At 40.6% G+C, this 25,541-nt stretch overlaps 1 protein-coding gene across 10 annotated transcripts in view; it reads left to right on the top strand.

Annotated features, from left to right (window-relative positions):
* Positions 1-25,541, top strand: part of ALK (ALK receptor tyrosine kinase) — a 317,869-nt gene that overhangs the window by 249,222 nt on the left and 43,106 nt on the right. For all 10 annotated transcript variants that reach the window (XM_072035464.1, XM_072035463.1, XM_072035462.1 and 7 more), the window contains 5 exons: positions 1,402-1,533; positions 3,627-3,727; positions 12,884-13,053; positions 21,147-21,241; positions 22,620-22,763. In XM_072035464.1, coding sequence (XP_071891565.1) covers positions 1,402-1,533; positions 3,627-3,727; positions 12,884-13,053; positions 21,147-21,241; positions 22,620-22,763 — 642 coding nt within the window. The remainder of the gene's footprint in view (positions 1-1,401; positions 1,534-3,626; positions 3,728-12,883; positions 13,054-21,146; positions 21,242-22,619; positions 22,764-25,541) is intronic.

The following is a 25,541-nucleotide window of genomic DNA, read 5'->3' as shown; positions in this document are numbered from 1 at the left end:
CAAAATGGTGTAGAAGCTGTGAGAAGTCAAGAATATCATCAGCTCTTTTACAGCTAGTTCTAGTCATCAGAGCAGTTTTCTTTTGCTTACTGGAGGAAAGACCACCCCCACTGAGTATGCATGTTCAGGGGCTTTGTGCTGCCAGGTTCAAGGACTGGTTAGTCTATATAGCAGGACATAAGGGATGATCACTCTTCTTTGCTTCTCTTCTAGCATCTTTAATGCATAACATAACTCTGCATTTAAACTGCATCTTTTTCTCCCAGGCTACTTTTGTACTCTACCTTTTTCCCCATAAAAGACAGTTTATGCCCTTTTTACCACTGGGAAGCTTTCTGGTGTGTGGCAGAGTTGTCAGCCTCACCCTGGGTGCAGATTTTGTATTATAGGTCATTATTTATTCACTAAAAGTGAAAATCACGTTATAGTGGTAGTGGTTTTATGTGGTGTTTTACAAGGTTCATTTTCTGCTAAAATTACTTAATAAGGTCACAATCTGGCCTCATGTGGAAGAACAGAAATGGAAAGGTAGAACCTGACAGCAGTAGAGGCTATGCATGTTTATTAAGGATGATGAGAAAAATGATTTCACAAGTTTTCAAGGAAATGGGTGAGTTGTGAGCATGTTCACCTGTGGCAATGTAAGTCTACGTCTCAGGGCAAAAGGAGTAGCGCTTTGCACATTTTGTAAGAACAACTTGGGATGTGCACAGAAAAGGAGATGGAGAAGGCGTGAAGTTGTGTTGCTTTGCATGAGATGACTATTATTTTAAAACCAGTTAATTTAATTATAAAGACACATAGTTAATGTGTCTTTATTGTTTGGAGCTGGAAACTTGCCTGAAATCCCAAGCCAGTGACAGAATGAGTGGGTTTCAAATCCTGAAAGTATTACTTAAAATAAACTGTTCTCTTTTCATCCATTCATCTCACCAAACAGATCCACAGGTACAAAAAATGAAGCACAAAAGGATTTAGTGCTTTACTCCATTAAAGGCAACGTTCACAGAGAGGAGAAGCCACAATGCTGAGCTGGACGGACTTAGAGATAGCTAGAGACATGGAAAGGAAACACATTAGGAAATATCACTGTCCAAGATTTCCCTGGCTGTAGAGGCCAGGTATTTAGGAGACCCCACAGTGTCTACCAAAATATGTCCTCCTCCTTGGGTTTATCAAAATTTGGGGGAAGTCACTTATTCTAGGGGTTGCTTCCCTCACCACCATCTTCCCTACGGTAAGGCACAAGTGTGACTCCACAAAGAAGGACTGAGTAGCTGTAGGGTTGCCTGCACGTCCCTGGACAACCCTGTCAGAATTGTCAGCTTCTCTGTGTGCTCAGATATCTCATCCACAGCTCATCTGGGTTCTTCTGTATGTGTGTGTCTCTCCTTCTTTCAGAAAATCTTCCCCCTGGCTTTTACTGTTCATTTGAAGAAGGGGACTGTGGCTGGATACACAGCTCATCAGCATCCCGTGCTTCTCCATGGCGAATTGGAAGTCCAGACTATGATCGCTTTCCTTCAATAGAAGGTATGTGAAAGTAAATAGCAAGTGCAGAGAATGGATAGAAGAAAAAAAAAATAAATGAAAAAAAAAAAAAGATAAGCAAACAGCAGGGAGATAGAATAAAACACGAGTCACATTTTCCTGTGTGATTATGTATTCAGCCTCCAGTGAAACAAGAAACACTTTTCTACTACAAGTGCTTTGAGCAAAAGACTATCCTGCTCAGTTCTTATCTTGAGGGTACAGACTGGTACCTCAGGTTTCCAAGACTGACACCAGAGAGAGTAGTCCTGACCGTTTCTAAAAAACTTCCCATGAGGTATTCATCTTTGTGCCCCCCTACCATATTGATCTGTTTGTGTGTTTTTGTGTTGTTTTGTTTTTTTTTTTTCTTTCTGATTTTCTGATTTACTTCTTCCATTTCTCTGTTCTGCTTCTTTTTCCCCTCACACAGACTTCTAAATTTTCCTTCTCTTTGCTCTGTTGTCCCTTGAGTTCCAGTTCTATGTGTAACTACTGTGTATTTGCTTCCACTACCCAAATTCCAAGAGTTCATTTTTAATCGATCTCATACAGCCATTGAAGGTTTATGCCTTGGTCATTGAACTACTGCTGGTTGAGTTTTGACAAACAGACTGCCTGCCAGGATAAGTTTTTCCTAATGCAATAATGTAAATCATAGAAGGCATTTATTGCTCAGGCACAGAGGATCTAAAGGGATACTGCAATAACAGCAGAGTTAATGGTGTATAATCCCAGCATTGATTTCCAAAGTTAGATCCAGAGTTAAACATGAAGAGTGAGATTCTCTGCTTTTATGTGAACTGGTGTAGGCTACATGCAGCTATTCTGATTTATGCCACCTGATGGCTCAGCCCACAGTATTGCAGACCACAAAGAGATTGATGCATAGGTAAACAAGGAAGTAAAGTGCCAGAAAGAGGTAGCTGTGGGGAGATTGCAATAAAGTGCTGCTGATTTGTGATCTGTCTGTGCTGTAGAGGCATTTTCAGTGTAAGCCCAAATAACCAGGCTCTAAGTAGTGGCACCCTCCTGAGCTGGAGGGTAGAGCTGAAGTAGTGCAAATAAACACCTCTCCATCCCGAGCTGCCATGGAAGAACTGTAGTGTTACTACTGCCCCTGTTCCTGTGCTGGGTCTGGCTGGGATGGAGTTAGCTTTCCTCACAGCAGCCCATGTAGTGTTGTGGTCTGCACTTGTAGCTAGAACAGCGTTAATATCACACCAATGTTTTGTCTATTGCTGAGCAATGCTGGCACAGCATCAAGACTCTCTCCAACCCCCCCAAAGCTCATAGACTGGGAGTAGGCAAGACGTGGGGAGGGAACATCACCAGGGCAGCTGTCCTTAAATTCTCCAAAGGGGTATTCCATATGTCACACTCAGCAATAAAAGCTGTGAAAGGGGAAGGAGAGGGGAGGGCTCTTGTTATGAAAAAATCTGTCCTCCCAAACCACCTCTATGCATATTGAGGCCCTGCTTCCCAAGACATAGCCAAACATCACTCGCTGATGGGAAGCAGAGAATAATTTTCTCTCTCTTTGCTCACGTGTTTTTTTTGCTTATTTCTTCTCTTTCTTCTCCCTTTAATTAAATTATCCTTATCTCAGCCCATGAGCCTTTACAGTTGTGGTGGAGTTTAGCTGTCCATCCTGGTGAAACCACCCCAGTTCCTCTGGTTACAATAAATGATTAAAGGAGCAAAGGGACCTCAAGCTGCATTAATAGTACACTGCTGTTATTTTGACATTGTTTTGTTTTGTTTTGACCAAGCTAAATATATTTGTTTCCAAGTTACTCTTTGTTTATAAAAGATTCTTTTTCTTATTTGCACTTGCAAGGAATATGAATTTGAAGTCATGGAGGAACAGAAAATAGCTGTAAGAGGAAGGTAGTCAGACTGCTTAAATATGTTTCCTGAGTATGCCAAATTGGTAGGTGAAACTGCATCCCTAATAAATTGAAAAAAGCTTTCTGCTGTCTGGCATCCTGCTGTAGTAGGAGCCAGCTTACATAGACTTTAGGAAGGTTTCACGAGCCCCAGAACCAGAAGAGGTGAGTGCTGCAGTTTGACATTCTTCCTGCTCTTTTATCCAGGTTGTGGGCTGATCTTTGACACCAGCAAAGCACCAGCAGCGGCAAACACTGCAATAACCAGCACTGCATTTCCAGCTCCTTTGAGGAACTCCCCCTGTGAGGCAAGTCCTAGTGTTTTCTTTTCTTTTGCATATCAAGCTTTTACAAAGTGTTTTAGTGTGTCTAACTGGTTTTCTGTTAGGGGATTCCATGGTTTCCCCTAGCAGAATGGGTCTTCCCAGGCATCCAGAACTCATTCACAGAGGGACATTTAGTTAAAGCAGTAAAAATTTAATGGTACCCATATATCAGCTCAAGCTGGGTGCCTCCAGGGAGGAACCTTGCTCAAAATTTTCCCTGGCTTCTTATACCTGTACAACCTTTTTTTCATCCACTATAGTCCAGTCAGTTCTTCATAACAGATATACGTTGTGTTCCTTCAGACTGGTGGTTCTTTGTTGCAGGAAACCATGGCTTCTTTTATCGCCCAGGACTGGATGGCTTCTGTTAACTCTCTAGGCAGGGTGGCTTCTGTTATTGGGGCAGGCTCTGAGCCAGTGCCATCCTTGTTCAGCACACCCTCCCCCTTCCCCATGGGTGCCACCTAGGCGCCCCCACAATGACTCTCACTGTTGCTCAATCACCATTATATACCAGGTTCAGGTGTTGCAGAGCTCATGCTGTGGCCTAAAGCTTCACTAAATTTACTCTAGTGATGTGAAACAATAGCTATCTGAATTCCTTACATACCAGCAGCTTGTTTCCCTTTCATTTTCAAATATAGGCACTGATCTGTGGACCAGCAGACACTTTCATAAATGGTTTATCTGTGAAATATCCTTAATTAATACCACTACGTGCAAGATGTGGTTATCTGCTTGAAATGCTGCAAAATGTTCTCTGAAAAGCTTGTCTTGTCTTGATTGTATGATCTCAGATGACATATTAGCAATCTTCATAATTAGGAGTATGTGCTAAGGGCAGGGCAGCAGCCAGTGTTGCATTAATGCAAAGAGGAAGAAGCTTACTGCATGAACAAACATTGCATTTGCAAGATCCAAGAAAGAATTGGCTGCAGGACTACCCCAGAGCCACTCAGAAAATACAATGCATTCTTTCTGTAGTACGGTTGGGGTTCAAGCTGGCAGGTCTTCAACAAGCTTGCACTTCACACCTCCCAGTCCTTATATAGGCCTTATTCTTAGGAGTGCTCAAGTTAGCAGGTGCAGAGATTAATTCATGTAGGATGGAACCAGGCTCTTACTCAAGAAGAACTGTTTACAGTCATTAGACATCAACTTAAGCAAGTATATCAAGGCTTGCCAAATAACCCTGCTGTTGTGGTTTAGCCCTGGCAGGCAGCTAAGCAGCACAGAGCCATTCACTCACTCGCTCTCCCTAGGTGGGATGAGAAGAGAATCTTTTTGATTCTCTTCTCATGTGAGAACTCATGAAGTGTGAGAACTCATGGGCTGGAATAGTTTACTAGCTAAAGTAAAGGCCACACACACAAGCAAAGCAAAACAAGGAATTCACTGTTTGCCATCAGCAGGTAGGTGTTCAGCCACTTCCAGGGAGACAGGGCATCATGCATAATGGTTTCTTGAGAAGACCAACTCCATCAGTCCAAACATTCCCCCTTCCTCCTCCTGTACCCCAGCTTTTATTGCTGAGCACGATGTCATATGGCATGGAATGTCCCTTTGGTCAGTCTGGGTCGGCTGCCCTGGTTGTGTCCCCCCTTTCAACTTCTTGTGCACCACCAGCCTCCTCGCTAGCAGGGCAGCATAAGAAGCAGCAAAGTCTCTGGCTCTGTACAAACACTGCTTTGCAACCACTAAAAACATTGGTGTTTTATCACCACGTTTTCATCAAAAATCCAAACCACAGCATTGTGTGAATCTTTACAAAGAAAATTAACTTTATCCCAGCCAAAACCATGACACCTAAACCACAACACCTGGTTGTCGTTTATGAATCAGTTGTATTTAACCCTTAGCTTTAAGATATCCTGTCTGCATCTTTTTTTCTCTGGTCTATAGCTTCATAGATTATATTATTACTGATAGTGTTTATTTATGGCTTATGATTTTGAGTCACAGCTAGTGACTTAGACCATTTCACCTTGAATGCTCACTCTGACATATCACACAAGCTTCTGGATCGTGGAGCAGGGTTGTTTGAAAATTGATCCTAACAAGACAGTTTTTTGTTTGTTGGCCAAGCATTGAACAGACAAAAGAATCAGACGCTCCCTGTTCCAATGATCTTAAAATGCAGAGAGGACAGAAATGGATACATTTGTAAGTCCTCTGTAATGAAAATAGGAGAGAGTATTTCTTTGGCTTGAAGTTTGGTTTGGTTCACTTCTGTTGTGTATCTCATTTCATACAGTTAAGCACAACTGGGTTTGCTCTCTTGATATATTCGTATCCTCCTTCTTTAGGAAATACATTCTATTTTGTTTTGTCTCCCTTCTTTGACAAAGACATGTGCAGTTTCTGAACATTTTAAGACTCTGTTCTGACCAACAAGAGTTAAGTGTTTTTCATAATCCACCTGACATGGGAAGCAGAGTGAATGATTTCCCAATATACGTGTATTTTTTCCTTGTGTATACAGCAGGGCAAATAATTAAACTTGCCATCAGGGGAGAAGATGCCATGTATTTCATCTGCTAACATGCCATCCCACCTCTGTCACTCCCCTTGGCACTTAAAAGGCATCCGGACACATCCAGCATTGCAGCTGTCAGTAATAAAGAGTAAAGGAGTTTGGCAAGGGTTTTGTCTCTTGCATTTTCATATAGTGTAAAAGCTTCTCCTCTCAATGGGCCCCTTGTGGTTTCAAATTCTATTTTACTGGAACAATCTGTCTGTGAGCAGAATAATTTAATTCCACCTTTCAGTGTAACACAAGAGGAGAAAGGAGATATTCCCCCCTACGCACTTATTCCAACAATAGATGCCAACCGACTTCTGTATAGTGAAATTATGGTCAGAAAAGAGGCTGTGAAAATACCATAATCCTGTCCTGTATTTTTTCACCCTCAATCAATTCCCAACTGAACCAGCTCAAGGTCAGGCACTAAAAGATTATTTTTCTTCTACGTGTCACTGCTGACAGCTCCACCTGGCATGTCACAACCAGGACAGGTTCTCTGGCAACTGAAACCCCATTGACAAAGCTCACTCATGACTCACGTGGCAAAGGGATCTCATCAAGTGTGTGCAAATGAGACACATTTATTCTTCCACAGTCAGAGCAAGCCATGAACTTGCTCTCCCTCTTGTATTTGATCCAATTTACACACTCCTTTAAATATCTGCCTGCTGTCCTTGCAAGTTCACTTACCATAGTGGTTAGTTCTGACAGCTCGTTTCAGTACAACAGGTAGATTCACCTCAGATTTGCATTCTGCACCAATATACACAAATGATGGAGGCTGTCTTCAGGCCAGTCATTTTATATCCCTCCCTCTCCTTGTATCTTATGCCTACCCCATTATCATCATGGCCAGTTCAGTTGAACTCCTGGGGGTGTGGTTGAAGGTGCTGCCCCAGCTACACAGTTCATTCACCTCACTTGGGTGCCTAGAGCCTACCTGCCTTGGGTCCTTATGTTGTCCTTATGTCGGTCCTTATGTCCTTATGCTGCAAATGTGAGAACAACAATGAGGCCAACAGACATCCACAGTTGGCTGATTTTGATTCCCCTCCTTCCTTGCTACACAGAAGCTCTGGGGCACTACTAGCCCCACTGTTTCCTGAAGCTACTATTTAGGCTGCTCTTTAGCCTGAATTGTACATAGAAATTAATTCAACCTCAAATAAGAAACATTCCCTGCTGCAGTAGTGTTTACTATGCTGAGGGGGGATCTCTCATCTGGCCAGACACCCATAAAACCAGGACTCAATGCTGATAAGGAAACAGCCAAGTAAAACTGTCCATGGTGGGTGCCAGCCACAAAGAGTTTGCTAATGCTTCAGGCTCATTTTTCTCTCTCAGCCCGACTGTTTAATCTCCCACTGTGATAGTTAGACTTGCAACAGAGAAGACTGAGCAGTTTGAGAAAATGATTGCTAACACCCTGGAGACACTGGGGTGGACTGATCTGAATGCCTTCCCTGCTGAGGTTCTGGATGACTGTTTACAGCAGTGGTGATGCAAGCAGATGGAGACTCCAGAGCCTGGATGACCTTTAACATAGGTATTGCCTCTGAGTACAGGACAGGCACATCCCTTCATCTGTCTATTATACCATGATGCACACTCCCCACCTTGAGCCCAGGAACATGCTGGGCTGCTTGTAGGCTATGCTCCTCGAGCATTTCCCATGCCCTGCATGATGCTTCTCTAACTCACAAAGGGAAAAAATCAGCCTGACTATTCTGTACTGCCCTACGTGCATCAAAAGATGAGAACAGAGTAAAAATGCATGCAGGAGATAGAGTAACAAAGACAGCCTGTACTTTCCCACGCGTTTGGAATTGCCTTGCACTTTGTATATAGCTTGGTATTGGACTTGGCTCCTGTTTTTTTTGAGCAGCTTTATGTTTTCATTTTCTTTGTTCTTCAGTGCTGTTGGCAGGTCAGAGCTGTTAGTTTGTGATGCTGCTCTTTCTTCTTGGATCAGTTCATTTTTCTTTTTGTTGTTTTATTAAATCTTTGCTAGAGTATCCTGGCTTCAAAGAATTTATCTTGTTCGCAGACCAGACAGTCTTCATTATCTTTTCGTGCTGCACATTCACTAGAGTCCATTGCCTGTTGACCCAATAACTGTGTGTTTAATGCCCAGTTCATACAGAAGAGGGAAACTGGCAGTTCTAGTAAATCCTGGGGGAATGCAGGAAGCAGTACACATAGTCCACGAAGAGATGCTCCATTACCCTGAAGTTGCCAGAAAGGGGAGACACAACAAAAAGCCCAGAAAATGCATCAGGAACCAGAACTGAGTCACAGTAATCAAAACTGATAGTCTTTTTATCCCACATGTAAAAGTTCATCAGAAAAAAAAAACAAACACTTGTCATTGAGCATAGGAAGGCACATAAACTGCAAAGAACTAATCCAAATAGTGACCTTATTTAAAGGCAGAATTTATAAAGACTAAACAATAAAAAAATTGTTATTCTCCCATTTTCTTCATCGTGTCATTCCCCTCCTCCGAGTGGGAATCACAGAATCTCTGTAATAGTAAAAGAACTTTGTACATTTGGCCATTTTTAAAATAATGAAAATGTTTTTTTGGATGCATTTCATTTAAACAAGCTATTTCATGAAATGTAAAAAAGTACCAAACTGAGCCAGACTTTTTTTTAACCTGAAATAACTTTTTGAACTTAAACATAGTCTCTCTAGAAAATGAACATAATATGCTGATGTAAAAAAATGTAATAGAAGTTTGCCCTCTCAGTCAGGTTATGAAAGATAGATTTCATGCTCTGCAGTTAATAATTCAGTTTTCTTTTTTATGCAAAAGTGTTGTATTTTTAAGCATGTAAATGAATAATAGAAATCATTCCTTGAGTGCATTCTGAGCCCTATGATGGCACCTGCAAAGTGTGTCTCTTTTTCTCTTTATTCCTTGAGTTTTGTGTAACTTAGAAGGGTACATGCTAATAACATTGACTCATAACATTTGTGAGCATGAAAAAATGCCATATAGATATGCCTCTAGCACAGCCTTTCATGTGCTTTATTTTGCAAAATGTTGTTAGCACCCTTTTTTATTTTAAAATGCTGGTTTTAAATATTTCTACAGCTTAGTCACTGTTTCTATTCTTACAGTAACTGTTTCTTGCTTCTTTTGACACCTTGCTTCTGTATCATTGGATGATGTATAGTATCTGAAATTTCCTGAAGGTTTGAGCACTCCACAGTACTTTGGAAGCAAAATTACAACATTTTTCTCTTTCTTTCTCTTTCGATGTTGTCTTTATTTTTGTTTGTTTCCTTGTTTCCAGAAATTAAGATACTTTTATTCAGTTCTTAATTTTATAAAAGTAAACATGAATAATAAATGAGAATAGATAGCATGGGAATTTCTTCATCTGAAGTTATATGCTTCTCTTTCTCGCATAGATATTTTAAAACTACGTAATCAGATCAGTTTAATTACCATTTTATCATTTACTTAAGGTTTTTGCTTGCATATTTATGTTATAAGCAAAAGCAGAAGTCTCAGCAGACTACAAGAGACTGATCATGCACAGTTATTAATCTTGAGGAAAAAACAAGAGCAAGAAGTTTTGGTCATCTTTCTTATTCTTAAGCCAAAATCGTTCAGCAGTTCAGACAGATGACTCTGCTTATATTGTTGTGTACAAGCATTTCTCCTTGCTAGTAAGAAACACAGTGTTGCCAATGTGATAAACTTCATGCCTCAAACACACTTCATATTCATGTACAAATTCTTACTGAGACTTGGCAAAAGCGTCGGCAACCATTGTCTAACTGTACATAAACTGTAATCCAACTTGCAGCTTCAGTTCCTATTTAATGATGAGATGTTTCTCCGAGTTTCCCTTTCCTTCCTTTCCCTTCCCTTTCTTCCCCTTTCTTTCAGGTAGTTGTAGAGAGCAATGAGGTCTCCCCTGAGCCTTCTCTTCTCCAGACTAAACAACCCAGGTTCCCTCAGCCGCTCCTCAGAGGACTCGTGTTCCAGGCCCTTCACCACATCTGTCTCTCCTTTCCCTTGACAGATAGAAGCTTTTCTCTGTCTTAGAAATACTTTACCCCAAGCACTCTTCTAAACATGTTCATCTTTTCCCCTTTTCTTTGGTTATTTTTGCTATGGGCAATCATTTATCTTTTTCTGCCAGGTAAGACCTGAAATATTTCTAACTAAAGTAGATTCACAGGTGTAAGCAGGCCCAAACCTAACTCTAAAGGTTCTTAGTATTTTACTTCTTTTGAGTATACAAAAATAAAATGCAAGTCTTGCTCACTTCTCAGGTGGTCTTGAAATTATGCAGCTTGTACCCTCATTGTTTTTCCTGACCTCTCTGTTAAACCTGAAAAACCTTGTTGATATTGGTGAGGATTAATGTTCTTTCTTGGATGAGTTGAGTCTCTTGATTGTCTGTTCAGATATTCCACAAACTCAGGGGCTAAGGGGATTCTCCGGAAGGCTTCTTTATAGATAATATTCACAGTACAGGGCAATGTGCCCCAAGTTTTGCTACAATATGCTTGTCTTAACTGTGAGTTCTCTCTCCATTTAATTTTGCCCAAATCAGTTTAGAGTGTTTCATTTACTTAGTCAGAGTGTTTGCATACGAACAGCTAATCATTGGTTATGGTGGGTTCTAAAGCCAAAAAGCAAAGCACCGTTGAGCCAGTGTCTACCTGTAATGGTTAATTAATTTCTCAATGATGTTTCTAGCTTCTATTTTGCTGATAGTTTAAGACAGAGGCAGATGTTTGATGTATAATGTTAGGGATATGCCACCAACAGCCCAGATTCAATTTTTCCAAATGTTCCCCTGCACTGTTTACAGGATCCATTGTGTATATGGTACCACCTGCCATCATTGATGCCGTATTCTGTAGAGTGAATGCCAGCCCCATTCAGAAGTCTTTAGTATGGCATCCAGCTCATCATCTGCTCTGGTTCACTGCAGCAGGTGTGAAAAGACCTGCACTGCCCTGCTGTGAAGCTTAGAAGCCATAGAAATCATAGCCAGGAATGCCCATTTGGACACAGTGACAGTCGATTCACTCAGAGCCAGTTCATTAGAGTCTGCGTATTGCACTTTGCCAGTGAGCTGATCTCCCACATCTAATGCCAACTACTTCTTTCCTTCAAACAGCTGACATGTGTGCAAAGGCATCAATTCCAATTCATCAGTTGCTTCAGCTTTTGCTCTAGTGTTACATTAATAGCTATCACAGGCTTGCTCTTTTCTCACTTCTGACCATGTAGATGTTGCCTCTCACTGTCTGGCAGGTCTCCAGAGGAGACAGAAGTCTGAAAGACCCTGTGTAGTAGGACCTTCAAAGGCTTTACCTCTCAAATTTTGAATTGTCAAAATGGAACAGTGGAATTGTCCCAACTTATCTGTATTAGAAATTTCACATAGGGTGTTACAGTGGTGTTGACACTAGGGTACTAAAACTGCTTCACATATGGACAGTCAGTAAGAGGAGTTGTTTTTCCTACTATAGGTTGAATACTTTACATGTCCACTAGCATCAGCCTGGTCATTGTCTTGTTTCCAAAGGTATTATTTAAAAAAAAAAAAAAAAAAAGAGAGAGAGAGAGAGATTAGTCCTGATAATTTTTCTCAAGGGAAAGCACTTAAGCAGTTCTGAAAGGTGTTCCAGTGGTATTGAAGGGAACATAAAATGCCTATCAGGTTCTTTAATCTTGATTGTCACCTGACATTAAGGCCATGTGTGCACTAACAGTTAAGAATATCCATGCAAATATCCTGAAGTCTGTGGGCATCAGCCTCCTATACCACAAACCTTTGTCAGCCTCTTTCACCAGTGTTGGTTTTGGTGAACGTCTGGGTATGAACTCAGCCCTTCCCCAGCTGTAAAGTGACTCTGGACATTCCATGAGTGGGAAGCAAAAAGGATCAAAGAGTAGATTTATAAATTTTTTACTAAAGTTTAGTCATGATCATGAGACCCTTCCTCTTCCATTAGAGAAATGAGAAGGAGAGAACCCCACCATTAAAAATTGCAATAGCTTATGTACAATTTGCAACAAAATGCTATGCAAACGCATCCAATCATATCATTATATCAGTCCTGACTCTGCAAATCATCTTCCCTCGCTTCCATACACAGAGGAAGGAGTTCACATGCAGGGCAAGTGCAAGACCTTGCTCTTCTCTGGAGTTGAAATTTTCTCTAAACGAGTTTTAGTGTTTTGTCACATAATCAGTCTTAACTTGCGTAATTGCCTTAACTTGAACCTCTTAGGCATCTAAGGGGAGAGTGATCTCTGTAGTGTGGATAATAGAGGTACTAACTTGTCCCTGTAAAATTACAGTATGTATGTGAAAGCAAAACTAGGGTTGTTTTGGACTCAACTTTAATAAAAAGAAAGGCCACTAGCTCCAATAGTAAATAGCATATGCTAAGTATTACAGTTTTCTACACCAGTGGTGAAACTGAAGTTTTCTAAAAGGATTACATGGACATAAGGGAGATAGAATTGAATTCTTGGTGATTAGAAAACAAATAAATTAAAGAAGAGTTGGGAATTTTGTTAACTTTTGGGTAATGTTTGTGAAGTTTAATCTCTTGTGTTCTCTTTCTTCTAGCTACGAATGTCATGGCTCATCCATGGTGTCTTGCTGGGAAATATATCCTTGGTGCTGGTTGAGAACAAGACAGGAAAGGAGCAGAGCAGGACATTATGGCATTCAGCTAACAGCAAAGGTTTGGGAATATGGCAGTGGTTGATCTTACCTCTCCCAGATATACTGGATAGGTATGAGTCTCTCCTCATCATTCTCCTTCTCGATGATAAGTCACTTCATCACTAGCTAGTTGGCAATTAAAATGGCAACATCACTCCCAAAAATAGTTCCCTCAGGGAGAGGAACTGCTTTGTCCCTGGGAGGTATATTCTGTCACAGCCAGGGAATGAAACTCTGAGTAGTTAGAACAAAGCACAGAACTTCAAAACTCCTGAATGGTGGTTGTTCTCAAATTGGGTGTTCTACGACAAAGAGCTTAAACTTATGTGTCTTTGTTTCATCGACTGGAAATACTTATTGTCCTCACACATTATTTAAGTAGCTTGTTTTAATCCTCTTATGTGATTTGTTTGAGTTGATATGAGCTCCGTAGTTTATATTTTTTCTGGATATCAAAGTCCTCAGTGTCCAATACCTTTAGATCTGAGGATGAAAGAGATGGGAAGAAGAACCTGCTGCAAAATCAAGACAAGGATGCTTCTGAATACCTTTGTGTTAGCTGTAACGGGAGGATAAGCTTAATGAAGGGGTCTCAGTTATGACTGTAGTCTGGCTTTAAGCATGGTTTTATCTGGTAGCATATGCTTAATCTGGTAGCATATGCTTGTTTACAGAGCGTTGTTTTAGCTGTTTCTTACAGGTCAGCTTTAAAGGAATAATCTATTTCTCGTTGTTTACTTTTTGTGTGTACTCTGGCCTATGACCTTTATAGAGAAGACACAAACATACTTCACCTCCTGCTGCCCTGGCCTTTAGGCGATAAGATGCATCTACAGTCTGTGTCATGAGCACTGGTGTCCTTTGTCTTTTGGGGAATATGCGCCCTAGAAATAATGGATTTCATTAAGGGATAGTTTTCCTCATAAGAAAATTGAACAAACATTGTATGAATATGTCTTTTATCTTGCTGGCTCTTGGGGATGCATGTAGGCTGCAAATACAGCAAGGACACTGCCAACGCTTTCGTCCTGAATGTATAATTAATATGCGTGCGTCAAAGATTTAAAAAATATCTGCATTGTGCAGTCAATGCTGAAGTACCATTTGTAAAAATACCTAGTTGCTTTATTCCCTTCAGCTGTGTTTACTTTGAAGAATGGTATATTTTGCCATTATTATTTATGTGACTAATTTTCTAATGTTGCCATGGGAATGTTTTTTACCTGAATTATTCTGTGCTCTTATACTATTGCTTTTCTTTAAATTCTCTCTGGTTGCACAGTCAGACAGAGAATACTTTGATCTTAGGAACCAGGCTAGTAGTGGTTCATGTGGAATCACAGGTCCATCTGATATACAGTGCTATTATGTATAAGTTTTTGACATCCTTATTTCCCCATTACTTACAGAGAAAGACAGCTGGGTTCATTCACTGAGAGAAGGGTTTGTTGGAGGTTAAGACTTAAGCAAAGACAACTTTGAAGTTTTGGTGTCTCTTGAAAAGTTTTTAGTCCTTATATTTTCACTGAAATTGTACTGTTTTAAAGACTTTTATAAAAGACTGATTTAGTTGAAACCAGTCCTTCCTGTGAGACTTGAAAATACGGCAGGCATCTTTCTCACCATCTTGAAGTCTGCTTCTCAGGAAATCCAGAATGATGTACAACTTAGGAACTCTATGGAAGTGATACACTGAAGTGGTACTGGGGAGACTACAGTATTGCATTTATGCTATTGCATTTATCTTTGGAGATAAACGACTGATAGTTTTAATGAACTGTAAGAATTATTTACTTGACGTGAATTTCATGATGGTGCTGCTGAAAGCTTGCTGTTTGTCTTTTTCTAATTGGTTCCCATGTTTGTAGCTATGAGGGTGTGCATTAGACAAGTGAAGCAGGGTATTACAAATATTCCTACAGGAGGAGCAGAAACCTTAAATCATCCTACAGAAGTGAAGCTCTTGAATAAAGCACACTAATGTACCAGTTCCACACAAAATTAAAGCGTCATCCAATTTGATTGGGAAGCTGAATTGAAAGCGTTATTAATAACAAGATAATATGCCCTAAGGCTGCTCAAAAGCATGCTTGTTCAAAAGCTGCTTAGCCATAATTTTTGTGTTTGGCTTATTGCCCTTCAAGGAAGGACGAGTTTCAAGAAATCAGACTGCTTCTATCTTTAGAAACAGACACCTCAAATGTTTAAGAAAGTTGTTGGGGGTGTGGATTATATTTTGGCAGAAAAACACTCTTAGAACATTTCAGGTGATTCCATGTTATCCCTAATGGCAAGGGCTGTACAATTTAATCTCTCCATTACATATAGTACAACACCCCTGCCTCGCCGGCCCTGCATAATCCTTCTGAACAGCACTCCTGTCACAGGACTCATCCCACCAAGTCTCACAAATACCAATGATATCATAGCTCTGGGAAAGGACCAAAGGCTCCAGTTTGTCCCGTTTGTTCCTCACACTGCAGGCATTGGTATACAAGCATTTCATGTGCTCCTGAACCCACAGTGCTCCCTGGCATAGCATGGGTGCTCCCATTAGCTTTGCACCCTCAGACAGTGCCACCCCTTGGTTTAACCTCAGTACTCCTAATGGTATCCCCCATCCCACATCAATCCTAGTTTAAAATCTCAATCGGTCTTACCAGTTTATGAGCTAAGAAATGTTTCCCCCATGACGGCAGGTGGGTGCCATCAGGCCCCAGTGGACCTGTCATCTCAAAGGCTCTGCCATGATTATAAAACCCTAAATTCCTGCTGCTTTGTATCATTAACTATGTTTGATAACGTTCGCCTTCTGAAATAGAATTATTCTGGTGAAGGCTGTTCTGTTAATCTGAAAAAGTGGGGTTTGGTGATTGTGTGTGCAGTGTACCTGTGATAGATTTTGTACAAGTATATATTCTGCATGGTTGCCCTTAATAACACCTTTGAAACTCAACCTTTATTACTGGCTAGTAAGTAACTTCCTACATGGCAATTCTATCACTGTAACTGAGTTTGGTTAATATGCTTGTAGTTCTCCAAATAATCTCATTCCACCTAAATATGTGTTTTATCCCAAATAGTACGTCATTTGTGAGGTGAGCTAACAATGCATCATTTTTAACAGAGAAGTTAGTGGGAACCTGAATGTAATAAGGGTTAGTGACCTGAAACTTTTCTCTTCTGTAAGTACCTCAATCTCAAGCAAGTTCAGCCATAATTATTTTAGCTAGGTAGAAAGAGAAGTCAGTTCCATCAGAGGCAAAACATTACAAGTTATGGAATGGCATCTGTACATAAAGGTACAATGTGATTGTGTCACTTCATGGGAGATTGACTACAGGGGAGGTGAATATTCAATCTTGTTCAATAATCCTTGTCTTTATGATAAAAAGAAAAAAATAATTATTATGAACCTTTCTAAAATAATAGCATGAAGACAGCTGCCTGGGTCTGGATAATAGAAACCTGGAAGGTCCATATGAGCCAGGGACAAAATTTAGGTGGAATTCAGAGTTGCTACTGAAGGGAGGAAGCTGCAGAGAATTCACATACAATGAGCTTTCTGAGGTCCTCTATTCAAGGAGAATGCTTTTTATTTTTGTCCACATAGGAAAGGACGTAATACACCCAAAAGCTAACATTTCTGTGCAAAATGAAGGCCTAAAGACAGGTGACATAAGCAAAACAGTTTGTCTTCATGGCAGCTATACCAAAATAATTATAGATATATTTTCATACTTCTGGTTCTATATTTCCCTTTTTAGATAAGCCCCAGATATTTGGGGGGTTAACAGTCTTCTGTTAGGATCAAGGAAAATGTAAGTAAGGAAAAAGAAGACCTGAACTGAACAGAAAACTCAAGATGATGTCCTTAAGCTCAAATACTGACCATCCTGAAGTAAAACCCAGGATTCAAAGATTGTGAGGAGTGGAGAAGACTACAGTCCAGAAGGTTCACTGTTGTCCTGTTTCTGTGTCAGATTTGACTGAATTGGAATATGCTTGGTCCTACCTTTCAAATAACTGTTCATCTATATTCTAATTTCATGAGTTGGGCCAAAGAAACAAATCAAAGGAAAACAATTTGTTTCGCCTTTGGTGGCACTTCTTATCCATGATTCTGGGGTATTTGATCAGTAGTCAGCCTTGAGTGATTTTTAAATTTAGGTAAAAATTGAATCCTTCAAACAACTGAGGTGATGTTCCCAAAGGGGAGATTTGAATTTTTATTTTATTTATTTTATTTATTTTATTTTTTTGCCTACCTGGTACCACATTTCCCATCAGCCTCAAACAGTTTATTAATTTTTTAATTTTTATTTTTTATTCTTAAAAGGGGCCTTTTTATGAGTTCCATTTACAGCTCAGCTGATGCTCAGTTCTGCTGGATGTAACTTGTACTTCCCAATAGGCAGACATCTAAAGAGCTTTTTTTTCTATCTGTGCTCCTGGATTCAAATAAAATAGAAGAAGAGACAGAAAAAAGTAATTTCCACCAGTCCTCAAGTAACATTTTTTCTGATATCCAAGTCATTAAAACCCCTCATAGCAGGCATATTTTGATTCTTATGAAGAAATCTGCCTTACAAACACAGAGTTATCCATAATAATATTGTATTCCATGTGAGGATGTTGCTGGAATTTAATAAACAACAAAGCTGTGACAAAATTGCCAGCACTAATTTTACTGCTTCTATATATTTACCTTCAGAAATGGTCTTTCATTGCCATCCACCAAAGCGTCTGTGTTAACAGTGAATATGTGTATATGGTGTGGTGGATCAGTATACGTGCTGTATAGGTACTAGTTCAAGTATTGGATGCGTAGTCAGCATAGCCCACTTGGAGCTGTGTGAAAATACCAGTGAGATGTTGTCACCTACAGCATTACACTAAGCCACCACAGCAGCCTATGCTTTTTGATGTTTCGGTATCAGCTTTAGCAAAGTCAGTGGGAATTGGTTCATTGATTTCAGTAAGTATAGGATCAAACAGAAGGAAGAAAAAGGAGGGGAAGGGAATGAGATCATCTGTGTGGCTTTTTTTTTTTTTTTTTTCTCACTGATGTGTGACATTTCCATCTTCAGTTTTGATTAAATTTCCCTTAATTAGCCCATTAAGCTAGAACCACCAAAGCTAATGATGGAAATGTTGGTTAACTGATGATCATGTTTCAGTGGAATTTGAAAGACATCATATTTCTAAATTAATAGCAGCATTAAATTGGAAAAGAGAAAAAGATGAACTATTTGTTGCAGAAATTCTGGTCTCAAGAGAAGGCTTGTACTGAACCTGCATTCGTGTTTAAAATGAGAAGGAAGAGAAAGAGAGAGAGAGAGAGAGAGAGAGAGAGAGAGAGAGAAAAGGAAAAAGAAACACAGATTAATAAGTAACCAGAGCAGCGTTGATGGTCCTGACAGTGTTTGACGTTCACATGATTCTTCTGTTTTGGGGGCTTTTCTATCAGTTTTTTCATCCCTGGTGAACTTCAAGAAACTTTTTATGTGTGCTGGTCCCAGTGTTCCTGCAGTTGAAACTGGCAAGGCTCTCCCTTAAGTAAAACACAACCTATTGCATTCTTGTATGGGCAAATAGATGGCATTTTCCTCCATGACAGAAATACTGTTTTGCATCATGCTTTCCCGCTCTGAGGGGCTGACCGTGTGATAACTCATGAAAGAACAACCTTTTGTTGTCTGGAGAGGCAGGACATGACCATCAAAGGTTAACACCTTGCAGCGTGAAGCTTATGTTCTGCTCAGGAAATTGCCCAGAAATATTTTCAGAAGTATTCAGTTGCCTGTAAGTACAAAAAAAAAAAAAGATGAACAGCAGCCTTTACACCTTTACACAAGTGTCCATCTCGTCTTTTTTATCCACCTCTCACCAAGATCAGCTCTGGGGCAGATGCGTTCTGTGGTGGAGTGGAGGGATCGAGGCAGTCAGGCTTTTTTTTTGTCATTGAGGCCACTCGAGGCAGCCAAGGGAGCCGCCAGGGCCCGGCAGCCCTCATGAGGGAAGCTGACGAGGCACAGGCAGAGCCAGCAGCGGCAGCGACACCATTTCAACTGGGCGCTGCCGCCATTTTGCAGCCAGTCGCCAAGATCTGGCGGAGGAGCTGGCCAAGCCGCTTTCCGTCATTTATCAGCAGTCCTGGCTATCAGGGGAGGTCCCAGTCGACTGGTGGCCAGCAAATGTGACACCCATCTACAAGAAAGGCCGGAGGGCAGATCCGGGAAACTGCAGGCCTGTCAGCTTGACCTCAGTGCCAGGGAAGCTCATGGAGCAGGTTATCTTGAGTGTCATCATGTGGCACTTGCAGGGCAGCCAGGCGATCAGGCCCAGTCAGCATGGGTTTATGAAGGGCATGTCCTGCTTGATGAACCTGATCTCCTTCTATGACAAAGTGACGCACTTGGTGGATGAGGGAAAGGCTGTGGATGTGGTCTACCTTGACTTCAGCAAGGCTTTTGACACCGTTCCCCACAACATTCTCCTCAAGAAACCGGCTGCTCATGGCTTGGACTGGCGTACGCTTTGTTAGGTTAAAAAACGGCTGGGTCCAAAGAGTCGTGAATGGAGTTAAATCCAGCTGGAGGCCGGTCACTAGTGGCATCCCCCAGGGCTCAGTACCAGGGCCAGTGCTCTGTGACAGGTGTGTCACTTGGTTATTCTTTTGTGAGCTTGGTTTGTTGGTGATGGAAAGGGTAGATTTTAAAAACAGCAGGAGGCAACAAGACTAATGTAAGAATACTGATAGCTGCCAAAAAGATGAGAGAAAATGTTTTAGAGCAAAAACCATACATAAAGGACTACAAGCTGTGAGAAGAAAATTCTGCTGGCATTTTGATTATTGCAGCAGTGCAGGAAACAGGATTTGTACAGCCTTTTAAAATAAATGGGAGTGCTCCACAAAAGTACTTTGTTCATCAGCTTGTCATCCAAACTGGAACAACTGCAAGAATACACATTCTAGCTAAATTCTTATTCCAAAATCTAGAGTAGGAACCATAAAGAAGTTATGTACATTAAAGAAACACATAAACAGCTCTAACTTAAGGCTGTAAGGCAGTGTAAGACATCAAGATACAAAATTGAACAAGGTTTAAATAACATTTTTTATTCTCTTGCAGCTTGTATCGTATGCTGTCTTCATGTTTTTCTAGTTTTGATACAACCTTTTGATATCGTATCTGATTTCCAGGCCATGGTCAGTTGCTTTATAAGTTGTTCTGTCATAAGCACAGTATTTGGACTTAATGTGACAGATACACATCAGGAGAACATGCATTTACTAAGCAAAGAGAAAACCTAAATCTGTGAAAGCCCTAAAAAAATGCTGTGGTCTGTATACTATCAAATTTGAAATACTAGGTTGTATGTTATTTTTGCTCTACCTGTTGACTTGTAATACCACTGCAGGTGATTTTACAGTGATCTTTCTTTTGGTAACATCAGAGTGGCAAAAGCCTACTCCCTGCAAAAGCCAGATGAGAATATGGAAGTGTTGCAAGGCAAACCTGCAGAGCTTCAACAAGGAGATAAAGAATTCTCCAGTTCCTATGGACTACACAGTTCTTGTGTTTTGTGGTGGTGGTGGTGGTTTGGTGTTGCTTTTTTTGTTTGTTTTGGGGCAGGGAGAAGGAGGGAGGGTTGACTGCCAGGACTGTTAGATATCCTTGGCTTCCTCAAGCAGTCCCAAATACTTACTGAATTTCTTTCAGCTTTTGTCAGCTTCTTTTAAAAAACTCCTAAATGACATCAGAAGCTCCAGCCTACTTACTGTACCTAGCACTTTTGGGTTCAAAACACTTGTGAGAATAAAATCACCTTAGGTGTCTGATTTTTTTGTGCCAGAAGTCAGGGTATTTTAACTGTTGTCCTGACACCCCACAGCACAAGTACTTGCACCTGCTTCAGGCTGTAAGCCCCTGAATGGACAAGGGGCCATATTCATTTTTCTGTCTATTCATGTGCAGCTCCCCTCCAAAGATCGATCCTCTTTGCTTGTCAGGGGCTAGGATGCTTTCTCTGTCAATTTAATAATTTTGTATGTGAAAGAAAAGCTTTTTATTTCTCCATTCTAAAACTGCTTTAGTTGTGAATAGCTCTGTTCTGTCCCTTTACCAGACTTTAATCCCTGTTCTTCCAATCTATGCAGGTTTTGGTTTCAGATCATTGCTTCATGGGAAGAAGGATCTGATGCCATTATTGCTTTTGACAATGTCTCCCTTAGTCTGGATTGTTATTTAACAAGTAAGTTTTCCTTTTATCTGCAAGTGGTTTGCCTTTTATTTGCTATGCAACTGAAACTTGGAGAGGGGTTGAAACTGTGGGGAGGGGATTGCATGTTGTTCTCTTCAAAAGACTCTTGAAAAAAGGTATGTTTCTGAAATACTTGTGCTAAGATGAAGGAGACTGTTCGGATTCGTATCCTTTCAGAAGAACTGACTAGTGAATGGGTTCCGAGTCTGGCAGTAAATGGATAGTAAGACGTATGGTGTGGGAGAGTCAGTTTCCAGCTAAGATAGTAGCATCACCTACCTGCACAGGCTGATGCAGAAGCCAGTCTGTGATTACAGAGTTCCACATGACCTGGCTTGCTGTGTGACAGTTATCAAAATGAATGGCAGTTGGACTCTGGCTAGGAAAAGACAGGCAGTGATTGACACTAACTTTGCAGTAACATTGGGCACAATGCTACAGTTGAATTAGAACAAGGTTGTTGGTGGTTTTTTTATTTGGACTGACATGCCTTTTAGTCTGAATCATCCTGATCTCTCCTCTCTCCTACTTTTGGGAAAAATATGGATTTAGGTCCAAACTTTGTGGTCAACCAGCCTTTAAAATATGCCCAGTCTATACCTCTGCTGCCAGATTCACCCCATTTAGATTTTTATTGAACAGTTGTGTTTAGCTCATAATCTCATGCATAGTGAAATGTTTAATTTTTAAATGTGTTCAATGATCTGTCACTCTATACCTCAGACCAACAACTTACTTGAGGATTGGTACTGTGAACACAGGAAACCTCTGCCTTGGGTTGAAAGGTAGAAGTTAACTGTGTTCATTCATCTCCTAGGCTTGAGGCTACAACTTCCGTCATCTTTAGTAGATTGAAAACCTCTGAGCCACTTCCTCATCCAACAGCAGTCAGAAAGTTTCATCTGCTTTGTGTTTTGTTAGTTTGTGCTGTCTGGGGCTGTGAGTGTTTCCATTTATGCAGTAATATATTTTGGTTTCTGTGCATAAGTACCAAGCACGTTCAGGTTCCAGTATTCTAAAGAATCACAGAGACCTTAAAAGTAGTCTAATTAATAAATAATATATACATTTTTACTGGCTAAAAGAGAAACTTTCTAGCACTTGCTAGAGATTGTTCTATACTTCTCTTTTGTGTCTTCATTCACTTGCTGTTTTGTCCATCACCCATTCCTGTTTATTTTTCATTTGTCACAGTTCCCATTACAGCAATGGAAAGTCAATCTGTCCTTTCATTTTAATATTATTATATCCTGTGTCTGCAGGCTCTAATTCCCAACAGAGAAGCCTCCAGCTGTTAATTTAGCTTGAGTTTTTTATTACATGCTGACTCAGCACAGTGATAATCAATCTGTGACTTCTTGTTTTCTAGTCAATGGAGAGAAGATACCTCGAAGTACTACCCCAGACTCAAGCAATTTGCTCACTAGTAGAGGTGGCAAGAAAAAGTTTGGATGGGAACAAAAGCTTCTGGGAAATCTCCAACTCAGCACTGCCCCCATTTCTGGTCCAGCAGGTAATTGTCTGATCTGAGAAGCATTCTCAGACAGCAGGTTTCTAACAAGTACAGATTTCAACTGAATGTGGCTAAAAGCAATATGATTCTTTTTTTTTTCCTTCTTTTTAACCAAAGCCTTTCCTCAGATCTTTTCCCAAGTCTCTTTCAAACAAACAAAAAATGTAGAAAACAATTACCTTTAGCTGTTAACTGCAACTTGGATTTTGATTGCAGGCTTGTGAAAGAAAAGAACCAGAGTGAGGCTCTTCTTAAAGTAAAGATTGCTTTTAAATTGTAAAACAGATTTATTTGATCTCATGATCATTTAAAAATAGGAAGGAATCAAACCAAAGTGTCGAAATTCACTGAGTCCAGCATGTGGTAACCTAAACACTCATCTGTAGTTAATATAAGCTTGGTTTGAAATAACAAAATTCAAACTTTTCCTTTTTTTCAGTAATATCTTCATTCCTCATTTGAAAAAGTACAGCATGGGACTTGATTTTAAAGACATAATTTTTGTCAGAAATGGCAGTCTTGTATACTTGGTTCTCGCCCTGGTTCCCCTTTCCAGCTTAGTTGTAATGGTGTGATACAAAATTATGCAAGATTTCCTTTCCCATCACATCACTGTCTCCCAGGCATTTGTCTCTTCCCCATTCCAGGCTTGCCCACACATTCTAATATATGTTTCAGGAGCTACATATGCATTTCTATTACAGTCTACCGCTTTTCCCTCTTCCTTGCTGTTCTTTCTTCCTGATTCAGTTCAGGTGGCCACAACTAACCTGGGACAGCACTCCAGACCTATCTGGGGGAGCAGGACTGACCATGTAAATGAAGGATGACTACAAGAGAGAAACATGCATTTGCTACAAATGCCACCCTTAGCACTGTGTGAAGCTGTTCTTCCTCACATAGGGCTGTAGACGCCTGCTGATTTGAAATATCACCTCTCTTAAGTTAGAGAACAGGGGCATGGTTGGTATATACCTCCTTTACCTTGTGGGTAAGCTCAGGGATTTATTCTATTCTACGTTATGCTTCACTCTTCTACCTGCAGCGTACTGTTGAAACACATGAGCTCATGTTAAGTCAGCTCCGATACCAGCAGCAGTCTGGCCAGTGCAATCAAAAGCTCAACACAGTCTTCAAAGCCTGCTTGAAAAGCTGAATTAGGCTCAGCAGGGCAGCTGCTGGTACCTGAACCAGTGAGCTCTAGTTGTGGTGGTGGAGGCTGATGTCTGTAGTGTAGGCCAAGAGTTCCCATTAAGTAGAGTTTGTTGATATTTTCTGTTCTGAGCATCACGCAGCAAGAAAAGTGCAGAAGTGATGTATTAGATAGGGAGAATGAGCCCTCATGAGAGGATGCTGTGCTTTAGGGTTCTCTTTAATGTTTTCATAAATGATCTGGATGCAGGACTTGAATGCATGCTAAGTAAATTTGCAAATGATACTAAATTAGGAGGATCTGTTGACTCCCTCAGGGGTAGAGAGGCCTTGCAAAGAGATCTTAACAAATTAGAGGGCTGCGCAATCACCAATCACATGAAATTGAACAAGAGCAAGTGTCAGATTCTGCACCTGAATTGAGGCAAATTTCCTCCTAATATCTAAACTAAATCTCCCTTCTTTTAGTTTAAAACCATTCCCCTTTCTCCTGTCATCATCTGACCTAGCAAAAAGTTGCTCTCCATCTTTTTTTTAAGCCCCCTTTAAGTACTGAAAAGCTACAATATGGTCCCCTCTGAACCTTCTCTTCTCCAGGTTGAACATCCCCAGCTAGAGAGCACCTTTCTTCATAGGAGAGGTGCTCCAGCCCTCTGATCATTTTTATGGCCCTGGTGTGGTCCCACTCTAAAAGTTCCACATCTTTCTTATGCTGGGTGTCCCAGATGTGTCTGCAGTACTCCAGGTGGGGACTGAAGCCTGCAGCAGAGGATGGTTTTGATGTCTTGTCCTCTGTATTATAGGCCCAGCACAATTCTGTTGCACCACTCCCCCTAGTGGATCCTTTGAAATGTCTCCTTTGATACCTGTATCTCCATTACCTGCCTAAGTTGAACCGCTTTTCAAGTGCTTTCAGTGTTGTTTTTAGGTAGGATCCGCACACAAGTGTAAGTTATGGACATTCCATAGGAGTGTCCGTGCTTATGTGGTAATGTAGTTGCCCAAGCCTACTGTAGTTTTCTATCCAGGATACCTACTCTTTTAGTAACACAAAAGCCATTAAATACCAGTATCAGATTGGAAATTGGCCTGAACTTTGGACACAAAGTTAATCTAAAGTGAGTGTGTAGGTGTTAGGCCAGAAATAGGCTTCTCCCTGCTATTATTTTTTTTGCCTCCTTCTTCTCACTAGGTCTGATATGATGGGACACATCTTCTAGCTCTTCTATTCCCTGTTCTATATGGAGAATGCAATTTAAAGAAATGATTGGAAAGTAGAAATAATGGGAGTCAAATTCTATGGAGGTAGAAGAAAAGGTCACTGAGGTACTTTGAGCAATAGAAATCATCTGTATTGAACTCTGGGTGAAGGTTCAAGGCAATTCCTGTGATATTGAAGCCATCTTGCCTAATTTCTGCATTTGATCCTCCATCCTATTCAAGTCTCTTCCAAAAAATTGTCTCTAGCCCTTGGGGTTTGAAATCACTCCTACAGCATTTTTTCCCTCTTTGTGCCCTCTTGGTGCAGGCAGGGCATACATTAGCAAACTTGTGCTGCAGCTTCTTGCAGTGGGAAGTCATTACATTTCTGAGTGTCTCCACAGTACCAAATCACCTTTTCCCTTT

The sequence above is a fragment of the Anas platyrhynchos genome, chromosome 3 (assembly GCF_047663525.1).
Source record: "Anas platyrhynchos isolate ZD024472 breed Pekin duck chromosome 3, IASCAAS_PekinDuck_T2T, whole genome shotgun sequence".
NCBI classification, from domain to species: Eukaryota; Metazoa; Chordata; class Aves; order Anseriformes; family Anatidae; genus Anas; species Anas platyrhynchos.
The sequence above is the reverse complement of the archived record's forward strand: the minus strand, read 5'-3'. Positions and strand labels throughout refer to the sequence as shown.